This window comes from Papilio machaon, chromosome 15 (genome assembly GCF_912999745.1).
Source record: "Papilio machaon chromosome 15, ilPapMach1.1, whole genome shotgun sequence".
In the NCBI taxonomy this organism is placed as follows: domain Eukaryota; kingdom Metazoa; phylum Arthropoda; class Insecta; order Lepidoptera; family Papilionidae; genus Papilio; species Papilio machaon.
The window spans coordinates 4,108,296-4,131,122 of record NC_060000.1 but is presented as its reverse complement, the minus strand read 5'-3'; the positions used below and the strand labels follow the sequence as shown (position 1 = coordinate 4,131,122).

General features: G+C 34.2%; 1 protein-coding gene across 2 annotated transcripts in view; it reads right to left on the bottom strand.

The window, feature by feature from the left end:
• LOC106712159 overlaps window positions 1-22,827 on the bottom strand; it is a 121,810-nt gene that overhangs the window by 50,167 nt on the left and 48,816 nt on the right. Inside the window, exons 1-2 of one of the 2 annotated variants that reach the window (XM_014504621.2) lie at window positions 14,434-14,793; window positions 2,642-3,013 (exon numbers count right to left, since the gene is read on the bottom strand). The exons of the other annotated variant lie outside the window; for it this stretch is intronic. Of the exons in view, the coding sequence (XP_014360107.2) occupies window positions 2,642-2,938 (297 nt within the window). The 5' untranslated portion in view covers window positions 2,939-3,013; window positions 14,434-14,793. Of the gene's footprint in view, window positions 1-2,641; window positions 3,014-14,433; window positions 14,794-22,827 lie in introns of those variants that run through there. 2 annotated transcript variants of the gene reach the window in all.

Here is a 22,827-nt window from a genome sequence, read left to right as displayed (position 1 = left end):
CTAAAACCGGTTCCTATTTACAACTTGGTTCTACATGGTCAGAAAGTATGCCAAATAAGCTTAGAATTAGATACGTGTAACATACTGTATAATAAGATAGTCAAAGATCTTATCGACCTACTTGTCTTAACACAGCTGTATTAAGCAAATCTGTGGAAGTTAAAAAGTTTTTTTGTATGTACTTTAGTTTACACATTATAATTTTACTAAAATAGTTTAAGTATAGCCTATACTGAGTTTTATAGAGCTTCCATTTGGGCTTACACTTATTAAGGTGGAAGATATGACAAGATCTAGTCGACGTTACAGTACTAAATCGGTGTTCCGAGAACTAAAACAGCAAGGAATTATGTTCCAATGACAGCTGAGCTCTAGGACGTGTACAAAAATCTTAATAGTTTATTTTTAATATTCATACCAGTATTAAACGTGGTAGCTGACAGGTAAGCACTAGTACCTACAGTCAAGGCTGCATACCTGCCTCAAGCTATCTCACATCGCATTCCCGCACTATCTGCGTCTATCGGAAGCCTCACGTCGCGAATAACGGTGCGTTTTATTTCGGCTCTTGCCTTCCTTCTCGGCTTACGTAGCGGATAATTCCATCGGCCTTATTCGTGTTACCAAGAAAATTTGAAAAATAACATTACACAAATTGTCAAGATAAATTAAATATATTATTATAGGCATAACGTCAAGGGTAAGTTTCTAATTCTTAAATAAGAATTTTGAAGAAGCGAATGTGTGGTATCTAAAAATATATGAATTTTCATATATTTTTAGATACCACACATTAACCAAAATGATTGGCATCCCACACAATGCCGACTTTCATATACAACCGCTAACATACATGAAAAACTCGTTCGCTAACCTTTATGACACCAATTAATTAATAGCAAATTTGACGTTCCTAGATAACGTTTATATCTCTAAATTAACATAGGTAACGATTAGTGAATATAAATATAAATTAGTGATTCACACTTCACCAGAAGATACAAAGCACAAGAGCAAGAAAAACGTTTTGGTGTAAGAAAATGATTAACGTATTTACATTTCAGAAACTTTACCAAAGCTAAGCACTGATCATCTAATCACTAAACTTTATTATACGTTCATTATTATAGCATAATAAAGCAATTGAACTTGACAAAATAATACAAGAAGAGATAAATCGCTATAGATTCTGTAACATTATTAAAAGCAGGTCATGGACCACAAGCCTCGATCCTTGGCAGGAAATGGCGACCAAATTATCAATGCAAATTTTAACCATTTCCGATTTCGTTTTCACAACTTAAAGATCGGATATCTTTAAAATCTTATATATAAATCATCTTAATGATTAGTAGTGATTTAAAATATATTTTTAATATACCTCTGTAAGAGATTTAGGTCTTTATAGTTAACCTAGATTAATATTTAATTTTGATCGAATTATGGATTATAGAAATGGAAATTTATTTTATTTTTCGTTATGAATTAACGGAAAAAATACTCCGAAAACTACCCCGTGGATAACAAGGAGTGGATGAAACATATAGCGATAAATTCCTAGACATTATGCATTAAACATTCTCTATCTACAAAGCTATTGCATCAAAACTAGTTAATTGCACTTGAATCGACTGCACCTTGGATCCATTGCATTGTAATTCGGCACCGGCGTACGTCAAAGAATTGACAAGTCATACTTTCAAATGTCGAATCCCTTGTATGTATTGTTTGTATTATCTTTTACATGTCGATGTGATGCCATAGTACGGAGAGCCGTTGGAGGTTTCGCAATTTGATGGACGTGGAGTTGGCTGGACGCAGCGGTTGGTCATTTAATTGAGGGTACTAATCACATTTGAATACCCGTTACAAGCACGTGTTTACGATAAAATCCGAGCCGTCATTCGATACTTATAAAAAGTTCTTTATCTCGCTAACTTTAGTGATGTTCGAGTAATAAAAAATGTAAGAAATTGAATTACGACGTTTTATATACTCGTATCGAAATTTTGGAAAAGAAATCCGGTGATATGTGGGGCGATGAGAACCGTACCAAAATATTTTTAGGAAAGGTTCCGAGATTACTACAGTATAAGATAAAGAGGAAAATTGTATAAAAAAAAATGTACATATACAAGACCAAATCATTGACTGGTGTTGATTGCGTAAGCACGAAGGGTTCAGTGTTGGTGGGGCGCGAAGGCGCGGCCGTACGCGCTAAGGCCACAAGGCCAGATTGTCGTGTCGCAACCAGGTGCTGGAAGCAACAGCAAGTGCCGAGCCAATTTACCAAATACGTTACGTGACTGGTTTTTGATAGCTTGATGAAACCTTTACATCTATCTACAGATGTGCTAACTGAAGGTAAGACAAATTGATGCCATCAATTGCATATTCTTATATGCATTCAAACATTAACAAATAATACCTATTATGAAAATACGTACAATTAAAAATAACACATTAATTAAAATATGGAGTTGAAACTTTTGAAGTCGACATAGGAATGGGGGAATAGGAACAGGCTAAGCCTGGTGACGTATAAAAAATCTTACTAAAGCTCACATATTAAATATTCATAGTTTATTTTAAAACTTAAAATTATTTCCAAAAGTAAATTCATTGAAATATATTTACTGACCTCTTTGAGACCATCGAGCCGGCCGAGGGATTTGGATTGTCGCAATGGCAAGAAGGCCTTGAGCGCCTCGATACGGGAAGACTTTTCTGGCTCGGCATTACCGGCGGTGGTGAGATCGGCACAGGAGAGGCGCGCCTTCCTGCGCTTGTCGAGCAGCTGCTTGGCAGTTCGCGTGCGGCGCTGCACCGGCGCGGCCTCCTCCTCCGGCTCGCTGCACACCTCGCGCGCCGCATGCACTGTGTGCCGGCGGCGCGACACCGTCGGCGACGTCAGCCGCGATACCAGCGACTCGAACATCGCACTAGCCGCTACCGCTACTGCTACTCACTCCCTTTCGTCCCTTACCCATTGTGCGAGCTCCCCCGCGCACCCCTACAACCAAACGAGCCGCTTTACAATGAGCACATGGACCGAGCGGCGAGCCAGACGTACCCGGACTGTTGACACCGAAATTTCCATTGTCATTGAACTATATTCAACGCGAGCACACTCGATATGGTTTTGTTTGGGGCTCATTCAAACGGCGTGCAAACCGTGACGAGCGGCGCGTAATTCCGGATATGGCAAAACGCGCTCACACCGAACGTACTACGAATGCAAACAGATTTTAATTTACATTTTTTTGTGTAGCTATCGTTATATTAAGTGAACAAATTCATGTAAGGCATATTAATTGACAGGTTAAGGTTGTTGCGGTATAAAAATGTTAAATGGAAACATAGAAATAATGCTGTAATGCTTATCAGGTATTAGAAAAACAATTTCTTATATTACCTTAAAGTTATCTTTAAATCTATTGGGTTACGGATTACAAGCCCTTATACATACAATGAAACACTCTGACTTCTCCCTCCACTCCGAGCAAATATTTCGCATAGTCTTGTTAAGTTTTTTCTCATCTGATTCATAATTATTAAAAGTTGAATAGGAAACAAAATAAAAGTGAATGTGTTAAAATTTTCTTTTTCACACGTTCAATGGATAACATGGTATGGGTTCGTTAACCCAGTTTTGTAATTAAGTGAGACCGAGAGCGGTGTGTTCCTAGCCAGCCAGAGAGACTAGGCGAGGCGGGAAAGGAGGTAGGGGAGGGGTAGAAAAGTATGCCGAGTGACATCGAGCGACCAAAACATCACAGCGTGGCAACTTGCCACGCGACTTCCGAACACAAGGTCGGTAGCAAATGAAAAACATCTCACAAACAAAACAAGAACGATAATATTCTGTTGCTTTCTATTACTTCGTGCTCTAACGATTATAACAACTGGCCCGTGTCGCGGATAGTACTCTACTTTGATTGTTTTGATAGAATAGAAGCTTTAAATGGAATTTGTGAAATATGTTTACAACCTTGGAAAACTTCATACATAACTGGGCGGGTTAATATTGTTAACGTACATTAAACACCTTCATATAGGAATATAATCAAAATGTAAACTTATGACATCAACCTAAGAGGTAATTAGCATAATATGTTACAATTGTTAGCCACATTAGATATTCTGCATCTCTAAGAAACAATAACGGTAAGGTACCTTGTGACTTCACAATGTAGCGCGACACAAGACGCATGTGTGAACCGACCTTTACCTCAAATCCTACTAAGAACTGATTAGCATACATTCTGCCATTCATGCATTTGTATCACAAGTCGCACGCATATTGCCTACAATTAATGTAGTTGATTATTCATCGCATTGCAGGCTACTCGTTAGATAATGATATCTTAGTTACCAAGAATTGTAATTATTTCGTAGTTTGATGCTTAACAAGGTTTTTGATACATTCATTTTATATACAAATGCTAATATTATTCTCTATATTTAGATTTTTTGTTGAATTAATCTTTCATTATATTTGATGTAAATTTTAATCTTTGAAATGAACATCGTTACAAGTCGCAAACCGCAACCGCCAACGAACATTAACACCTGTGTCAAGACGATTGTTTTGTTTGACGATTGTATTTCGCGTACAACGTGTGTTGCAAAAGAACCAAACTTTGTGAAACTGTTTACCGATTTTAAAATCATGTTTCGTTTGGACAATACAAGCAATTTATGTCGCCATTCATAACTACTATTACTAAATGCGACAGCTTGATAATAATAGGGGATAGTACGGTCTCTTATAGATCGGGAGTAACAGGTGGCGATTGAATTAGGTTCATGTGGGTGCGGTTTTCAAGGGCTGTGTGCGCCGCGCTGAGCCGCGCCGGTGGGAGCATTTTGTGGAGCAGAGCTGAGGTAATAAAACGGTTAGTCCTAAGACGCACGGCAATGTTGATGCAAACCGGTACGCAGACCGGTCCCCTGCCCCCGCACCGCCGCGCCCCCTCGCGCTCAGCTCACACACCACACTTCTAAAACACACGCATATCACCTTATCGAGCGAGCCGCGGTGGCTAAGCTCGTTCATCCGCTCTTCTATTTCACGGCCCGCTCGCCCCGGGCCTGATCGTATCCGATTCAAGATAAACACGCAATATAATACCGGAGCGTCGGTCTGACAAACCGCAGTTTAGATTAAATGTAATCTCTCTACAAAACAGCTTCCCTGCGACGTGATTCAACGCCGCGCCGGTGCTCCGATGCGTACGAATATTCGCAACGCCAGCGTAACCGTGATGCAAGCCAGTATTACGGTTATATGTTTACGGACGATCAGTCGGAGAAGAAATCTAATGTGGCATGAAAACAATCGGCGAAAGTCTTATAACTAGTTAGCCAATAGGCGAACATAGTGACAAAGGCGTAAATTAGAAAGTGCGTTGTGTGATCGAGCGCCGCGATTGGCGCCCTATCTCCCGCGCCAGCTCGCTACGTGACCGTGCCCGCAGACCTATTTATAACACGGACATAATTTACAATTTTGGCACGGCCACTTCAATAATGAACTCTGAAGACGGTTCAGATTTAGACCGTTTGCTTTGACACGCGCCATTTTATTTTGCAAATTATACGCACGTTGTATTTTTTATCTTCGTTTCTACAGAAATACTGATTATATTTTTGTTACTATAACAGGTAAGCACTAAGTGAAATCAATTGTTTCTCTCTAAGCTATTTTATTTAGAGATGACCCTTTACAAAAAACAAGATAATTGTGATAACTAACCCAACCTAAGCAATAATTTAATTGAATAAAATACAATGTTAATTACGTAGTTTCATGAAACACGAGATAATGTCGTAATAAACATCGTTTAGGATTTGGGTCGCTTTATCTGTTAGCTGAGTTATTGGTGGGTGCTCCGCGTTCAGAAGACACGGAAATAGAAAGATTAGGAGGTCAGGCGATGACCTTGGGCGTAAGTGGGTCGGTCGTGAGATGTGCTATCGGGTGGAAGACGTCACGTCCCGGCCACCGGCCACGACACTACGGTATAGTAATACCATCTTTAATGCCCACTTGACACTGCTTTTAAATTTAAAGCGGCTTTAATCTCTGTTTAAAACTGGAATAGAGGAAGAAAGCTATTATTTTTGTAATAATTTTTATAGTTAACAGTTAAAAAATTGTTAATAAAATAAAATGACAAAATATTTATAAATAACATAAAAATTATAACTAACAAATACCTGAGCTGAATACCCCATACCGTTACTCTACAGAACGTAGTAATCAATTCATAAATGTAAACAATATTTAACTGAGTCACACAATTACAGCCCATATCGTAAAAGCGTTAGGTAAATTTTGAAATGCATCTGATAAAGTGTTGATGCAGATCTGAAGCATGTTTACATTACGGCAGTTCAGTTATGCTAACACACTCACTGTCTATGGTGTGTCAAGTATTAATAAACTTGTCAGACTAAGAAATTAAAGACACACATAAGATTTCTATAGACATGTCTTATTTGAAAATGTAAACTTTTATGTGATCAATAAACATAAAAAACATACATTAGAATTGGAAACCTCCTCCGTTATAAAATTGGTGAAAAAGTGGAATTATCCATGTCCTTCAAACAAAACAGTGTTTAATATTATTTTTTTCAGTTAAATTACAAAGTGCAAATATGTGGCCAGTTATAATTGAAGTCTGACAGCTTTCAAATGACCTTTTACCTCAGATTTATAATCTATGTTGCACTGATGACGTTCGTAATACACCTTGAGAGTGTGAAGTGGTGTGAAGGGCGAGAACCGTTAGTTATGAATAACTTAGTTTATATACTCCGGCGTGTTATTTAAACGGTAACTATTGGATTCTGAGAGAAATATATCCTGGTTTAATTAAAGTACTCAATCATCAAAATGTTTGCTACATAATTGTTTGTCCCGGTTGTGTCCATATTCAACACTAGGTTTCACCCGCGATTTCGGCAGCGCAGAAAAAATTGACTTCAAATTCCCGCATTCATCAGTTACCTATTCGTTAAAGTCCCATCAAAATCAACCCAGTCGTTTCGTAGGTTACTCAGAAAAACGTGGATTTGAGGACAGATAGACAAAAAAAATGGTTTTTCAACAACAGCAAGGCAAATTATACATCTTGTGTACGAAATATGAATTGTTTTTTGTTCGATATTGCATACAGAAACTCCAATTTTATAAATATGTATAGATGTGTCCAATTCAAAAATATGCCATTATTCGTAATATTTTAATTTGATTTTTTTTTTAACTTGAAATAAGTAATTAAGTAGGTTACACTTACACACTTTATTTTTGTACCCATATATTAAGCTAATATCTCCGTTTATCACATGATCAGCTTCACACTTTATACATTTTGTAAACTATTAATTCACGACATCACATTTAATAGTGGATAATGATATAAAATAGTCATGAAAATTATTACTCATTTATTTAGTCGCTCTATCATAAAGTTTACGATGTAAATTAAAGTTCGAACGCAAAAAGCATGTTATAAATCTATTTTATACTAATTTAAAAAAGTAATAAAACAGTCTTCGAATAGAAAATAATATAATTATTAATCGTTGAAATACTAACCAATAAAAATGTCTTAGTAACCATTGAAAGAAAACAGTATGACGTTATTTTCCGTGTTATTTATATCCCGGTGGCCGTCGACCATCTTGTCTTTCTTACCGAAAAGAATTAAATTTTATGTTCACTTTCGGAGGGTAATAAAAATTCTTTCCATACGTTTTCAACAACGTTCTAAAACATGGTTTATTTTCATGAGATGTTAATCCGTTTGAAGTCACCAAGCATAATGAACAATGTGCTTTGACCTTTTTCCCTCGAAAAAAAAAAAACAAACATGACGTTGATTTTTTTAAATCTCTGTATTCCGAAGTAGAGGTTGTGGAACTATTACGAAACGTACCATCGTCAAAGATAAAAAACGCGACAATATTTGTTTTAAGATAAGTAGCAAGAGAAGTGTGAAATTTGATAATTACTTACACCAATTTATCTTATCTAAAACCATTAGCCCCACCCACTTGAACGAAGCATTTGGGTCATGTATGAGTGCTAAGCATTTTAAAAAGTTATAAAATATTTGTGAGTGTATAAGTATAACAGTGTTTTTCACAGCTCTCACATTAACTTCGAAAAAAGAGAGATAACAATATATACTGGAATTTCTTTAGTGGAAATTGACCGTAATAAAATAGATTAATATTGTAATCTTTTTGTATCTAAATTTTAACCTGCCGATATTGGCCTACCGCATTGGAATAAATAAAAATAACTAGTCTCTATATTTTTTTTTTTACAAAATTTGCAGGAGGAGTTGGCAGTCGCGTCCGAAGTTGAATCACATCTTTTTTTAAACATGAAAACGTTACAAAACAATTCCATGGAATTAAGAATCGGAAACAGACCGACATAAACTTAGTTGAGTAACAAAAACATACTTAAATTTGTTTAAATAATAATTAAAATATAAATATACATACATACATACAGTTTTTTATAAAAAAGAAATCACTATTTGTGGATTTGTCTTCTATCCGTTCCTAACTAAACCAGACAGATTGTGCTTAAACTTTGTTAGGATGTTCTGACATCAGAGAAGATAAGTGCCTTTAAACATTACTTTGCTGTGTTCGGCTATATAAATGTACATCTAATAAAGAATGGTAGAGATGAACAGAGATAAATGTATAAGAAACTATTGAATGATTTTAGTAAAAACCGTACAATTACGTAAGACAATCAATTATCCCAGTTCAATAACATTGTACGGCATTTATAATGTCTCATTAATTAGAGAAATCGAATAGGTCAATGACAGATGGTGGACAAAGACTATTAAATTAAATACTCTTTGTAACCATGTTGACGTACATAATATCAATCACCGGAGGTAAAGGTGTTAAACAACAACTAAACAATCTTTTTTTAAGAGTATCGCAAGGATTACAATTTTCATGTTTTTGTGCAAGTGTTTCGGCAGGGGAACAATATTTAGTAGCAAGATAAGATGAAAATTAACATAGAAAAACATCCGTCAGATCTAGATTTTTTACGTATAAATAATCAAAAATCTTAATCTTAACAAACTTTTAGAAAAAAGCTCCGTTCCTATTAAAATGTATGTTGATTTACGCGTATCGTTTGCCAAAAATGTCGATTTCTCCTCCAAATTTGTCCTTCACATGTCGTTAGCTTCAAATTGGAACTTGTTTACTTTATTGCGTATTATATTCAGAGAAAGTTCCATTTAATTTAATGTACTGTCAATTCCGTCAATTTCGTTTCAAAAAGAAACAAATAATGCAATTTTAATTGGATGATTGTAGATACTTGATCGCTTACCTTGCTGTGACAGAACTGCGACGTCTTGCGTAAGAATTTGTTTTCGAAAGTTACGTAATTGGACTACATTCAATTGTCATCTTAATAATTTATACGCTATATATCTTGATATTAAATAAATTATGTAAAAAAATAGCCGACTTCAAAAAAAAAAACAATCTCAAACAAAATGCACTCAAAAGTAACCTAAAAAAACCAATTTCAAACAAAATGCACTCAAAAGTAACCTAAAAAAACCAATTTCAAACAAAATGCACTCAAAAGTAACCTAAAAAAACCAATTTCAAACAAAATGCACTAAAAAGAAACAAAATAATGTCATGAAAACTCTCTAAACTCTAGTAGTAGTAGTTAGTAGTAGGGGCTCAGTTTTCCGCAACTCCACGACAAGCGCGTATTTTGCGTGTCTCTAAACTCTAAAGAAAGTTCTCTTCTTTCTTGTAACATGTCTATATTGTATAATTATTGTTATTTCGCAGTCGGTGTCGGCCGAAGTAAATAGGTGACATTTTATATTTGAGATGTATTAGACATACTTACGTTTATGTCCCTACTTAGGCCGAAACCGACTCCAAAATAACAATAATTATACAATATAGACATGTTACAAGAAAGAAGAGAACTTTCTTTAGAGTTTAGAGACACGCAAAATACGCGCTTGTCGTGGAGTTGCGGAAAACTGAGCCCCTACTACTAACTACTACTACTAGAGTTTAGAGTTTTCATGACATTATTTTGTTTCTTTTTAGTGCATTTTGTTTGAAATTGGTTTTTTTAGGTTACTTTTGAGTGCATTTTGTTTGAAATTGGTTTTTTTAGGTTACTTTTGAGTGCATTTTGTTTGAAATTGGTTTTTTTAGGTTACTTTTGAGTGCATTTTGTTTGAGATTGTTTTTTTTTTTGAAGTCGGCTATTTTTTTTTCTTAAAATTTTTGTTTTATTTCACAATTTTTAGTGAATTTGAAGTTCAATTACAAATTTCCTTAATACATATAAAGACATAAATAAGACAAATAAAGAAAAGGACTTTCCTATTTGATATGTGTGTACTTCAATTCAAAAACTAATTTAGAATGCAGCAGATAACCACTTATCCTTTAAACAATGAAATAATTATCAAAATCGGTATACAAATTGAAAATTACCGAACTAATACATCGTAGCGTGCCTTTAATTTTGTCCAGCCGCGCGCCGCACTAGCATTTTTCGAATGCGCGTAGTTTTTAATTATTTAATATCTCCCAAACTATTGATCAGAATTACATAGTTTAAAGGCTAATGTAATCTGCATTTAATACTCTAGCCATCAAACATATTTATTTGGATAAGGATTCATATCGAATATAATATAATAGCGCCGTAAGCTTACGACGCTGTTTTTCGTGTGCATTTTAATCGAAGTTTGTTCACAATAACATGGTTTTTGTGAGACATCCATAGATGATAGATATATGCCACCGAAGACTGTTATTTAGCAAATTTAAGGATCTATAATTACTCCATACATCATTTTTATGTAAGTCATATAGTTTGACCTACGTAAGCCCAGAAAGCAAAATTGTGCTTTTCGTGTAGTATTTTTCGTATCCGCGTAATTTTATTCTTACGATATCTCCTAAACTATTAGACAGAATGATATAGTTTCAATTGCAAATATAATCTACATTAAATTCTCTTGACAATGAACATGTTTATTTACATAAGGGTTAATACTGAACTCGAATAATAGTGTCGGAAATAGAGCATGAATTTAATTGATGTTTCTGAAGAAAAAAATGGTTATTGTAAGAAAACTATAAAAGATAGATATATGCTATCGCTGACTTTTATTTAGCACATTTAAAGAGCTACAATTCGCCATACATCATTTTTATGTAGGTCCTATAGTTTAGCCTACGTAAGCGCTGAAAGCAAAAATGTCCCTAATTGTCGCAACAAATTTTGAAGCTATATTCAAAATCTACTAGTCTTCTAGTTATTTAAAAAAAAAAACAAAAAAATGGGACCCACCTGCAAGCACTTCCTTTCGATTAAAATATTTTTCATCAAAATCGGACCACCAGGGGCGGAGTTTCGCGGTAACACACATAAAAAAAAAAAAAAAAAAAAAAAAATACAGTCGAATTGATAACCTCCTTCTTTTTGAAGTCGGCTAAAAACTAGCTGTCTCCCGGAACTCTTTCCGCGAGGAATTAGAAATAAAAAAATCTTAAAAAGCCTATGTGTTCTTCCGGACTATGTTCAACGTCTGTGCCAAATTATACGAAGATACCTTCAAACATTCGCATTTATCATATTACTAAAATTTCAAGAATATCAAAAGTTGAATACTGATACTAATATCAGTTGTTGGATTTTACCGCCATATCGAAGCGGTACGATTATTTATGTAAAAAGAAAATTTTCCAACATTTTTATTATTATTAACGATATTATACCATCAGCCTTTATCTGCACTTTGTCATAGGCCTTTCCCAATGCTTATTAAAATAGAAGAAATTAAGTGTCATAAAAGAAAAGCTCAAGCTTAATTTTTTATAATCTATACGTTAAGTCTTAAGCATTAATAAACGGTACGTAAAAACTACAGCTTGAATAACAAGTACTAAACAACATAAATATTTCGTTACATTTGCAATAAAATATAATAGACAGGGTTATAAGTACGCGTGAATAAGCAATATGGTTCAAACGTCTAGGCAATGTACTAGAAGTTTTACAACGCAAACCCTACTACAGTTTATAATACGATAAAGCTACACAAGGCCCATATTCATTTTCATTCATGCGCTTCCGATAAAAAAGGTTTTCGTGATCTGATTGTCTACTTGTACTTAGATATTCATACTTTATGCATTTTATATACATAAATTCCATAGTAAAATATGTCGTTAAAATAAAAACAAATGCGTTTAACAATTATATTAATAACATATTTCTTTTGAAATGTTTCACCTCGTAATGAAGTTATGATTTTCTCAACAATGAACAGCACTACGAAGTAGTTACATACTCTTTGATAGACATTTTTAAAATTAATTTCTTTTTGTAATATACTTTTTCGCAAAAGGTAATGAATATTGCTAACATAAGGTACAATTTGAAGTTCAAAAATTAAATTGAATATTATTCACAACAAAGAAATGTTTTATATGAAATTATAATAAATCATAGATAAAAAAAGCAATGAATTCAGAAGAAACTAGTTTAGTCCAAAGATACTATTTAAGCTAAAAGACACGATATCTACAGTCAAACCTGGATAAGCGAAAATCATTGTACGACCTCCGTAAGCGAGAAATTCGAGTTACAAAGAAACCTATATAAGAGAGAAAAATATCGTTGTCCTTTACTCTCGCTTATCCATCTTCGACTATATATAATTATGTATGTTTACTATGTGATCAATTAAATATATTAATATGTCTTTAAACAGTTATTGAAAGGGAAATGTACTAGTTAGTTTCTCTCGAAACGGCAATGAGGTTGTAATGTGATCATCCGTCCCCGGATGCAAAGAAAACCGGGAGATGAAAGTATCACGGGCCTAGACGTCGCCGGCTGTCTTCACGGATGTTTACACACACCTATACCATAAACAACTCAATTTATTTTAATATAACAAATTGATTTATTTGAACAGTTTATGTAAAATTATTGACACTTTACTTTAAATTAATATATGTATACATTTTAAGATACTGTTTTCATGTGCGTGTTTCACTCTTGTTGTAAGATTCAAGATAGAGAAATAAGAATATTTTAATTTAAGTTGAAATGAAGATATATCGACGTGCATGTTGTATAAAGCATAAGAAATTGCAAAATCCTTCACCTTCAAAGAAATTACATTTTAAAATAACATCTTTGCTTTTAGTAACCTCGCAAACATAAAAATATGAACATTACATACATGTTACTAAAGAAAAAAAGAATAAAAGTTGTCGGTTAAGTGGCTTTTTATGATTATCGATATGTATTTTCACATGATATGAAATATTATTTTAGTCTATACTTTTTGTGATTGACATGTTACTGGACTCTACACACCTGCATAAGACAGTAAATTGTGTGTAGAGACTTTCTGCAATTCGCAGGACTCTAATTGTTGGTGTATGACAAGTTACATTTATTATCTTGATCTTCGTGTTACAACATGTATCGACGTGTCTATTTGTAAGTTTCAATTTATTTTAAAATGCCGACATGTACACATTTATTCGACTATTAATTATCTGCAATGGCCTGTCGAAATATTGGTATTTGCGGATAACCTTTTACCTTTAAATTCTTACCGGTTTTTATTCAAACGAGCTTGATGCGATAGCATAAAAGCCGCATTTTTATTACATTTTGACGTTTTAGTGATAGAAACCTGTCTTATAACTTTACAAAATGAGGTTTTTAGAGACGCCACTTTTATAACCTGTAAAAAGTTGATTCGTAACAAAAATATTTTAAACGCTTTACGAAGTAGGTACGCAAATTATAACCCAAAGTAAACATAACAAGCTAGTTTAAAACTATTTTCACGCTAAAGTTGTAATGTGGATGGGAAGAGAATTGACGCCAGCGGTAACAAAAGTGGCATTTTGTACGCAAAACCGTCAAAACGGTAACTTGGAATAGAACCTTGAGATGTTAGTCAATTAACCCACGAACAATACTCGTATTACAATAACATCTACTTTTTGTATAATTTATGAAACTCTACTTAAGGCTTAAGTTACCTATTGGTAATTGGTTTTATTTGAATACAATTAAAAACATCTATTTATAATTGTTATAATATATAACTTTAGGTAAAACCTAGATACAACTAAAACTTCAAACCAAATCGAGGTGTGCTCTTTTCGCTAGCTTTCTTAATAACACGGTTTCGAGTACTTTAAGTACATCCATACAAATATTTTCAAATAACAATAAATAAAAAAAGAATCGCAAGTTAACGGCGCATGCAAGACGTGGACAATCGAGGCCGCCCGGCTCACCACCCGCAGAGAAACGACAAATTATTACAATAAAGATGTAGTTTCATTAGTTACCGTGAGATCAGGGACATCACCAAATCCATATGAGATTCGTTTATAAATTACGTCAAGGTTTTAATTCACGTCGGCAGTAAAAACAGTCACACACACGGACGCGGCTCCGCGGCTCTCCGCGAGCGTTGCACGCAATCCAAAACAAAAAACACACTGTTCTTAACACTTAGTCTAAACTTAATTAAAATCTTAGTTCTTCTAATATTTCACACTACACAAAAACCAGTTAATATTCGTTATATTCACTAAATAATTTGGCCGTCTACAGCGCAACTCGATAAGTTTGTTGACAGATTAAAATAGACAATCGTCAGAAAAGTAGACGTTCGTGCTGCGCTCGCGCACGCACCGGTGTGAAGTCGGGTGCGGACAGTGCGGCGTTCGGGCAACTTCGCGCTGCCTCGGAACCGCTCGGCTGGAATGCGCGGCACGCAGCAAGCTAACCGCCCGCCGGGGGCTACGGGTTCGGCCGGTAGGTACAATCCGATCTACGCAGCACCCGCTTCGCTTCGCATACTCGAAATAATTAAATTGCAACAGTCGATCGCCATCTCAGCGCTATAATGTACACTTGCCTAAGATCAGGTTCCGTCCAAAGTCGGCATTAAGTCAACGGGAAAGTACTGTTAGGTGCAAGCGCGGGAATGCGTGAGCGAGGTCACGAAACTAGTTGTATATGACATGTCTTCCAAAGAAAAACAATTATGTTTAAATTATAACCCACTTATATCTTCTTACCTTCGCTAGCAGAATTATCCTATTAATGCAGATCAGAATTATAAATACTTACAAGGATAAAATTTTTGGAACTAAATTCAAGTAGGTACGAAAGACTGCACAAACAGTTCAATAGTATATAGTGGTGGTTAGGTCACTTAAAAATTTAGCTTCGGTATAATCAGTTGTTGTTACCTGAATGCGGATCCGCAAGTTTCGCGGGTCATTGACGCATCACCGCCTACACGATTCCTGGTTAAAATACCTTCGAATATCCGATGTTTTAAATGTGCGTTCCGATAAAGTTTGTCTGGAATCGTATTTCAACCGGAGTTTGTAAGCATCGAAGGACTAAGAAGACAATATTCGGACCTTACGTTTGTTTGTATATGACCCAAAATGTTTGCGGACACGTGTGCCGGTTGTCCTTCGTTTCGTGTGTATTCATGGCTCCACTTTGATGGTTCCGATGTGTACTTAAAAACTTGCGATTGTTTGAAGAGAACCGTATTTTTTCCTAACATCTTTTTTCTAAAGTCGAAACGCACGTGCTACGTGTGAACATTTTTGCAGATCGTTTCGTGTCCTACAAATAACCGAAAAGTTTTTTCTCTTATTATCATTCCATTTCTGTGCATTGAATCTACTCTGCATTGGGATTAAGCACTTACAATAAAACGGATGTTGGACAGAACACAGCCGACAATAATCAGAACATACAAACCAACTTCCGCTGTACATGCTTAAAAAAAGCGGTGTAATGCAATTTGGGCGTGGGACGTATAAATGAGTATGATATGATATAGTGTGTAAAAAAGAAGTGCAAGTAAATATGCTAGAGCGAAGAATCAGATTGACAATGCGCGGCCGTCATGGTTTGCCATTCACAATACCAACGCAATCTGACGACTATCTTAACGTGACTGAGCCGCTCGCAACCTGTTTCCGAGACCTTCATACATCTACTATAGTTGAAATAGATATTACCTTGAACACAGAGAATAAAGCTTACTGTAGTGATCATATCATATTAACATGCGTCATACTTACATTAATTTACAGTAACCGAACGACAATCCATAGACTGAGTTACTTTTTTTAAATTAGATCCGGAACATTTAAGTTGGTATAGAGTGAGTCAAACGTGAGTCATCGCTAAGAAAGCTCGGAGTCGAGGCTTCGACACGCCAGGCGCTGAAACGCCCAAAGAATCCTATTGTACCAGCCCCGCTCGATTTATAACCTTATCTTGTATTGCGACTACTGAGTAGAGGCCCTAGTATTGTACTGGTGCATGAATCATTTGGAATACGCGCATTGGAATTCTCGTTCCATTCTCTGACTATGTTATATGGTAGACTATTCAATGAGTTTCATTGATGAAACCCGGAAAGCTTGCACGTGTTCCAATAATAATGATACCACTCGAACGTATATAGAACAATGCATAACATTATTATCTATTACAGAGATGAGTACATAAGCTTTTGGAAATGTTGAGTACTTTTCATTATTTATACCTAAATTAAAATTGAATAAATTGTCTGTAAATACAAGTTAGCAAATTATCATGTAACAATTTCGCTACATTCTATATTGTTGTCGTGTTGTGTTTTATGGCATTCAAAGCAACAATAGAAACAAAGATATGTCTTTAAATTGTTATAAAAAGTATGAAAAAAAAGATTATTTTAGAATATTTATCTAGATTACAATAGTTTTTTCATTTTGGATTCAGTTAATCAAAATAATAATAATTATGAAGTGCAAATAATGGAAGTATGGAAGTATTCTTAGTGTAGTACAAACAGAAACTTCATAAGAATATCTCAATCACGTAACATATACTAAAACATTGGGTATTCGTGAAAAATCGCGCGTGACGGCGTAAAAAGCGGCGCGGCGCCTTCGCAGTGAAATCGCGCGTAGAAAGCAGAACTGCGGGAGAAGGGGGGAGGACAATTCACACACGCACTAACATACCCGCTATGCATTTGTACTTAGCATTCACTAAGATGCATTAAAATGTTATGCCTTTATTATCTTATGCGAACGAGTACATTTCAATTTCTTAAAGGTCATTAAATTCGCAATCAATTAAGTTCTTTTAAATAGTCATGCAATCTTAATATCGGAAGTTATTTTTCAATACGTTCCTCGTCTGTCCATAAATTTAGGCAACGCATCTTAAACCTTCTAACCTCATGCTGATGTCTATGATCGATCTATAGCGAAATTAGATTAAGGCCTTCTACCATTAAAAAAAATTGTTAGTGACGGCTCACATATTTATAACCATAGAGATGCTATAAGATTTTCTATAAGCGTCTCATATTAATAGAAAGGATACGTACATATTTAGGAAAACAACCGCCGCCTCCGTCGTAAGAATTAACAAGTAGAGTAATAGAGAAGTTTTCAAATGAACACGGACACAAACTAAATTATTATTCAACAAGAAACACAAAAAAATAGGATGATAAAGAAAAAGTGAGATCTGTGTTGTGACCAGAATTTACAGACATTGGTCACTAGTTTGGAAATGTTGCTAGCTAAGGCGAAGGAACCACACGTGATAAGACGATTCATCAAATGTATTCGGTAGATTTTTGATATTATAAATCTAAAAATTATCTTATATCATAACACACATATTTTTTTTCCAAATTTGCTTTAAATTACAACTAATGAAAATGAGATAAACATTTACAATATCAATTCAACTAAATTTTGAATTAACTTTTTTTATTCAAGTACGTCAGTATATTTTAAGGTTTTCGTAGAACCTGACAAAGCTAACAGCAATTTGATTGACTAATGACCGGACAAACAGACGAAATTCAACCATTTAAATGTAATAAAAAACAAAGGAGCATTTCATTAAATAAAACTAGCTATAGAGGATGCACGCGTCGTGGATACGTAATATACTAACCCAAAAAAATAACATCATCGTAGAATATTAAATCGATTGTCATTTTTTGACACCCAAATGAATTATTTGAATATTTAATACATTTTTATTTTAAAGATATACTTTTTAATAGATACCTATTTAGAATGTCTTTGAATTAAATCAATAGTGACTGATTGTTTTTTTTAGGGCATAAAGAGCAAAGTAGTTTAAGAGTCACTATAGATTAGTGACCAATGCCGTCAATAAATTTAAAAACAGAGGTAATGCAAAAAAATGTTGACTTTTTAAAAATATGGCATTTCCTTAAAGAATTATAAGTAGTATGGGGGAATACCACTGAAGACAAATTTCATTCAACGATATGTGTGACCTATGCATTTGCTAGCAACCAACTACACTTGCTTTACTACTAATTTAACTATGAATATAATACTATTATACTATTTCTTGCCATAAGCGATACTAGTGATGTTGGTTATAACATGATGGTAAAAACCCCTAAAATAGCTCCTTTCTTTCTACTGAGCAAAGATTTTGAGAGATGATATTTAAAGAACAGTAGCTTACCCTCATTTTGCATGCTGGTAACATTCCTTTACCTTACCGTGCGTTGCTGTTACTGATGCTAAGAAAATGGCGGCAATCGTAACCCACATCTATATGTTTATAGTAATTTTAGATCAACGCATGAGATAAAAAAGAAAATAGTCCTTTATGGTACAGTAAACCACTGATGTTAAAACGTAGCTTGTGACAATCGAAGAGAATGGAGACGAACGTCAGAATCACGAATATATAAAAAGAAATTAGCATGGAAAACTAAAATATTAATTGCTATGAAGATAGTCCGTCATTTTAAACAAAAATTCAGTTTTGACAATGCAAATATGAGAATCAATAGTGTTATTAACCGACTTCAAAAAGAAGGAGGTTATCAATTCGACTGTATTTTTTTATGTGTGTTATCACGATGCTCCGCCCCTGGTGCTCCGATTTTGATAAAAGTGATTTTAATCGAAAGGAAGTGTTTGCAGATGGGTCCCATTTTTTTTTTTTTTTAGCAATCCATTCTTAGATATAGACTTTTTAGTATCAAAAATAATAAATTAAAACCTTTAAGTAATAATAAATGTCACAACATCCTGTTAAATAAAGTGGGCCTATGTTGAAAGGGTTACCTGTATAACTAGTCAGCTTTTAAACGTGTTGGGTTAGTCCGTGAGATTAACATATTTAAAGCAGTCACATCTGAACGCAAATCCGTACATGGAAATGTCGCGAGGCAAGTGAACATAAGACTGTTGGGGAACGCTAATAAAAAGCTTGTTGATACTAAGATTACTTCAGTAGTGAAATAAATTAACTTGAATGACCATACTAACGTAAAAGATTTGACCTGTATTTAGCTAGATAAATTCCACTTCGTTTAATCAGCACGATCTAGAACTTTTTAATTAAGCTCATATTAATCAGATTAATGTCTGAAGACAGCTGTGGTTATGATAATATGACAAGTTTTAAATTAACGGTAATATTGTATTATGATACGTAGATATGTAGAAGAAACAAGAAATAAATAAAATAAAAAAATAACTCAAATATTATTCCAAAAAATTAGAAACTAAAAACATAATCTGTATAACTGACATATGTTTAAGCTAAAACGTAATTACAGTATTATGGCTAGGCCCAATATAAAAAGATTGGCGCAGTATCGATAAGAAAATCCGTAATCTCAGGCTACGCCTCTAAGTTCGAGCATAGCCTGATTTTCAATACAAATTATTGCTATATTTTACTTCACAAAAAGCCCTCATTACAAAATAATCCCACACTTTTGCATAAACGCGGTCAAATTAAAAAAGCTTTCGATTTAACGACTTTTTCAAATAAGATTAACACATTAACAATATCGTTGAATGTTAAAAAAAATAATTTCGATTTTATATGCCACTTAAAAAAGACAAGATAAAAAAATCCTTTTCATTTTTACTTTAAGCGTTTCAAAATCAATAATCAATTTGGGTCACCCAATGTATGTAAATGTTTACAAATATTTAATTCCCTCACATAAATTACTACACATAAAGTACTAAAAGGCAATCTCTACCTTTTTATCTTAATTTCGGAAACGAAAAATAATTTCTGTTATTGGAAAACTTATAAAAAAAAATCTCGATAAACTATAAATTAGACGTCATAAAGCGGATTTTAGTGGTGGCTATCTGTGTGAACATCGTAAGATAGAGGTCGTGGCGAGAATACATAAACGAAAAGGCTTCGAAGGAGCGCGTAGAAGCCGCAACATTCTTTCGAGTATACCTATTCACGGAAACGGTTCTTTGGATTGTCGAGATCACAAAGCTTGCAAATTAGTTTCATAGAGACTTTGATCTAGAAATGGTTTTTTTTATGAATTCTTATGAACTTTACGCTTATAACAACGATTTTGTAGCACTAGGTAATATGCATGTTGTTAACATTTTACTGTATTTTTATGATAGTTAATTTCCTTGTAATTCTGCCACGCAACAACTTTTAGTGTTTTCTATCATCTATATGATATATAGATAGATGTATGATATCATCATCATCATGCTAGGTATTTTGGAGTAATACAACAAGTAAGGTTTTTAATAGAAGTAGCTATAACAAATCAACAGTGTAATAATTTTTGCAACAAAATATTTCAACTTCAACGATAGTTGATCGCAATAATTATTTTTAAAGGATAACGTATTAAATAATATTCTGCCATATTATATCATAAGTAACTAAATAGATAGCATAATATAACATCAAAATAAACAGATTGCTTTAGTGCGTTTCGTTTTAAAATAACCTCTCACCGCTTCCGGATCGGACATTCCAAGCGCGCTGGGACGCCGCTGCATCGCCTCAATACTTTATACTGATTTATTTCTCTTTCACATATAATTACTTAAATCCATACAATCGTTATATCAATCTTAGAACTCACGTCGGTCGAATTAATAACAATATATCAAAGCTTTATGTAAGCCATTTGTTTAATCGCGCTATTATCTAGCAACACTTTAAAATATAATGCCATCACTCTCGTTCCCGTTGAGAAAAATTGAGACAACAATATGTTTTAATACAAGTGTTGCGTCAATGAAATTTAATGGAAATATAACAGAACCACACAACACAGAGTTTCAATAAAAAGTCTTCATAAACTTATACAAAAGTAAATTTAGTAGCTGAATGGTGTTCTGTGAAATTTAAATAATAGATAGGAGGAAAATAAAAACAAAAGGGTAGTATTAAATATTTATCATTCAACATAAAAGACGAGCTACGATTACTATGTCTAAGCTTTTGAAGGAGACTTGCAATTTGTATGCGTACACAGTTCGATAGTGTCACACAAACACGATGTAATTGTAATTTCAAATGGACTATCAATACGTTGACAACGCTTTGAGATGCTGACAAACGAATAGCCCTTTACTGTGAGTTTACACTTCTGTAAAAAGATATTGCCATCCCACTCTGTATCATTGAAATACAGAGACAACAAGAATATTACTGATACGGCAGTGGACGGTTACATTTAAACAAAACATAATATTTAATTATATTTTTATAGTATAAGGTGACAAACAAGCAAGCGGTCACCGGAATTCGCCAAAATAGAAGAGCTGACTTTCTGACTGCTGCCCATAGATATCCGCTATTGCAGATGCATTCCCTACCTTTACATCCCTTTCTTATACGAAAAAGGTGGAAAGGAGAAGAGAACTAAAATAACTTAAGCCTATGTCACCAAAGCAAGTTTGAGCTTGACATAGCTTGTGTTCTTATGGGGTAAACATAATTGTAAAATACAGTATGAAGACATGTCCATTCTGTAATATTTGTAAGCTTTAAACGTATGTACAATAATTGTTTATAATATAAAGCTTAACCACTGATACATTTACGTATTAAGAATCATAAACAATGATGACCGATGAAAGAGCGTGGGTTGTACGTGGGCAGACCCTTGCTACCTGTTCACTGTTCAACTTACTTCGGATTGCATCATAAAGCTACGCATATCTGTCTCTATTTATTCACTGCTTAACATAACTTTGCTACGTTTTTTAATATTCGTTAATTTAATAGATCAACAGCGTGTATTGTATTGTAGAATTTTTTAATCATGTCTGTTACAACTGTAGTTACAATAACTATGTACATCGATTTAATCAATGTATTAGTTGTACGTCATTCTATAGGTTAGTAAGGCTGAACATTGCCAGTCCTTACATAACATGTCATTATCATTACATCATGTCATAGAACCGTCTAATATATATTTTTTAAATTTTAAAGATAATAAAATCCCGGACAATAATCCTTTTCTCTATGTTACATTAATGTACAGAGTACTAAAATGGTTTTCGAAAAACAATTTGCCAGATTTAATCGAAATGCAGACATCCGACAGACATAAAATTGTACGAGATTTCATATGATCGTGTATAAAAACTGTACACAACGGAAGTTTAGCGTTGTGCGGTGCACGCCCTACTAAAGCAACTGCAGTAATTTGTACTAGAAAACTGGCACGCCGGATATCTGTCTACGGATAATGTCTTTCACCATCGACAAAGTGAACATTAAAACATTAAACTGTATAAACACTTTAGCAGTAATTCTGCGTCTCTTGTAAGAAAAAAAACAAGCTGTCTCGATACTTGAATTTCCGTATTCGATCTCTTGATATGTTAATAAGGGTACAAAAATTTTCC